This window comes from Lipotes vexillifer, unplaced genomic scaffold (genome assembly GCF_000442215.2).
Source record: "Lipotes vexillifer unplaced genomic scaffold, Lipotes_vexillifer_v1.1 scaffold1042, whole genome shotgun sequence".
Lineage (NCBI taxonomy): Eukaryota > Metazoa > Chordata > Mammalia > Artiodactyla > Lipotidae > Lipotes > Lipotes vexillifer.
Genome location: NW_006777400.1, coordinates 84,954 through 86,401, shown reverse-complemented (window position 1 = coordinate 86,401; position 1,448 = coordinate 84,954). Strand labels below are relative to the sequence as shown.

General features: G+C 54.3%; 1 protein-coding gene across 2 annotated transcripts in view; it reads right to left on the bottom strand.

Moving 5' to 3' along the window:
- Positions 1-1,017, bottom strand: part of LRCH2 (leucine rich repeats and calponin homology domain containing 2) — a 102,440-nt gene extending 101,423 nt beyond the window's left edge. For both annotated transcript variants that reach the window (XM_007450979.1, XM_007450980.1), the window contains exon 1: positions 638-1,017. In XM_007450979.1, coding sequence (XP_007451041.1) covers positions 638-992 — 355 coding nt within the window. In that variant the 5' untranslated portion in view covers positions 993-1,017. The remainder of the gene's footprint in view (positions 1-637) is intronic.
- Between the last annotated feature and the right edge of the window lie 431 nt (positions 1,018-1,448).

Genomic DNA, 1,448 nt, shown 5'->3' with positions numbered 1-1,448 from the left:
CTTTCCCCTAGTAAACCACACACATAAGTGATTGATGATTTAATTTTCCACTGCAGCAAATACTAATTTAACCACCACTATCTCAACACCAGGAAAATGACAAATCTCAGTCTTTAAAGGCATATGTGACAAGAAGGCAAGAATATTCTAGGATGATTAAAACACACACAAAATAAAAACACAGAAAAACCATGGCAATATTGCTGCTGTACTAGGAAAAGGGATATACCATTCTTGCAGGCACGTATGGCTTTAAAGAATATGTATAGATTATGATGTTATGTATTGTCTTTTTTTTCCTCCGGGAAAGATGGGAACATCCACGAGAGTTAGCAGTGCATTCAGGAAGGTGTCAATACCTCCCTTACTGGGGAAACTCGCTTTAACAATAATGCTTTCACCCCTCACATCCCACCCGATTTCCATATACCCTTCAGTCAGCATTCCCGCCCCACCCCCCCACCTTTCCCTGCTCTTCCCCTCACATTCAGAACTGGCTGCTCTGACTTTGTCAGTCTCGCCGCCCCCGCGCACCCGCCCAGACCAGCAGAGTCCAACAACGCAGCCACGCAGCCACCCACTCCCCCCACCTCCTCCTTCTCAGCCCAGCTTCCCCTCCCCCTCCCCGTCCTGTCACCTGCTTGGGTGGTGTCCGTCAGGTCGTAGCCGCTGCCCGGGAAGTCTCGGAGTTTCCTACCACTGAGGCTCAGGATGCCGGAGTTGCCCGCCTCCTCCAGGGCCCGGTCCAGGCTCCTCACGGTGTGTTGAGGCTGTAGGCTCCCCGGGTTCCACTGCGGCCCGTTGGGGAACGGCTGACCGAAAAGAGTCGGTACCGGGATGGGCACCACCAGGGTCCCGCCGCCGCCGCCGCCGCCGCCTCCCACTCCGGCTCCGCCACCTCCCCCTCCGGCCGCGCCACAGCCACCGCTACTTCCACCTCCACCACAACCGCCGCCCCCACTGTTACCACCACCTCCCTGACTCGCCGCCATGTTCCTGGGAGAGAGAATAGCCCCCGACAATACTCTCAGCTTGTGCCGCGAGTGTAGGGGGTTCTTAGGACGCATGCGCAGGCTGGGGGCGGGGTGGGGGGGCGAGGTAGAGGGTGGGAAAGAGCTAGGGGGCGGGCTGGGAGGAGGTGTTGGGGATGAAGAGGCGCTGTTCAAACGCGCAGAATGCTTGCTTTAAGAAACGTGTGATCAGAGGAAGGATGCTGAATCCCGGTTCCGCTGCTTTGGGTACCAAAATCTTGCGAAGCGACACCAGCTTGACTGTAAGTCATTTGGCGATATGCCTCCAAATCTCCGTGTTGCTTCACCTTTTGCGTCTGCAAAACAAAGGTAAATATATTAGATAGAGATGAAAGGGATTCGTTTCAGAATATTTTGAAACAGCGTTTAGAAGGACTATCAGGGACCTGACTGAAATGCTTACGGCAAATGCCTCAG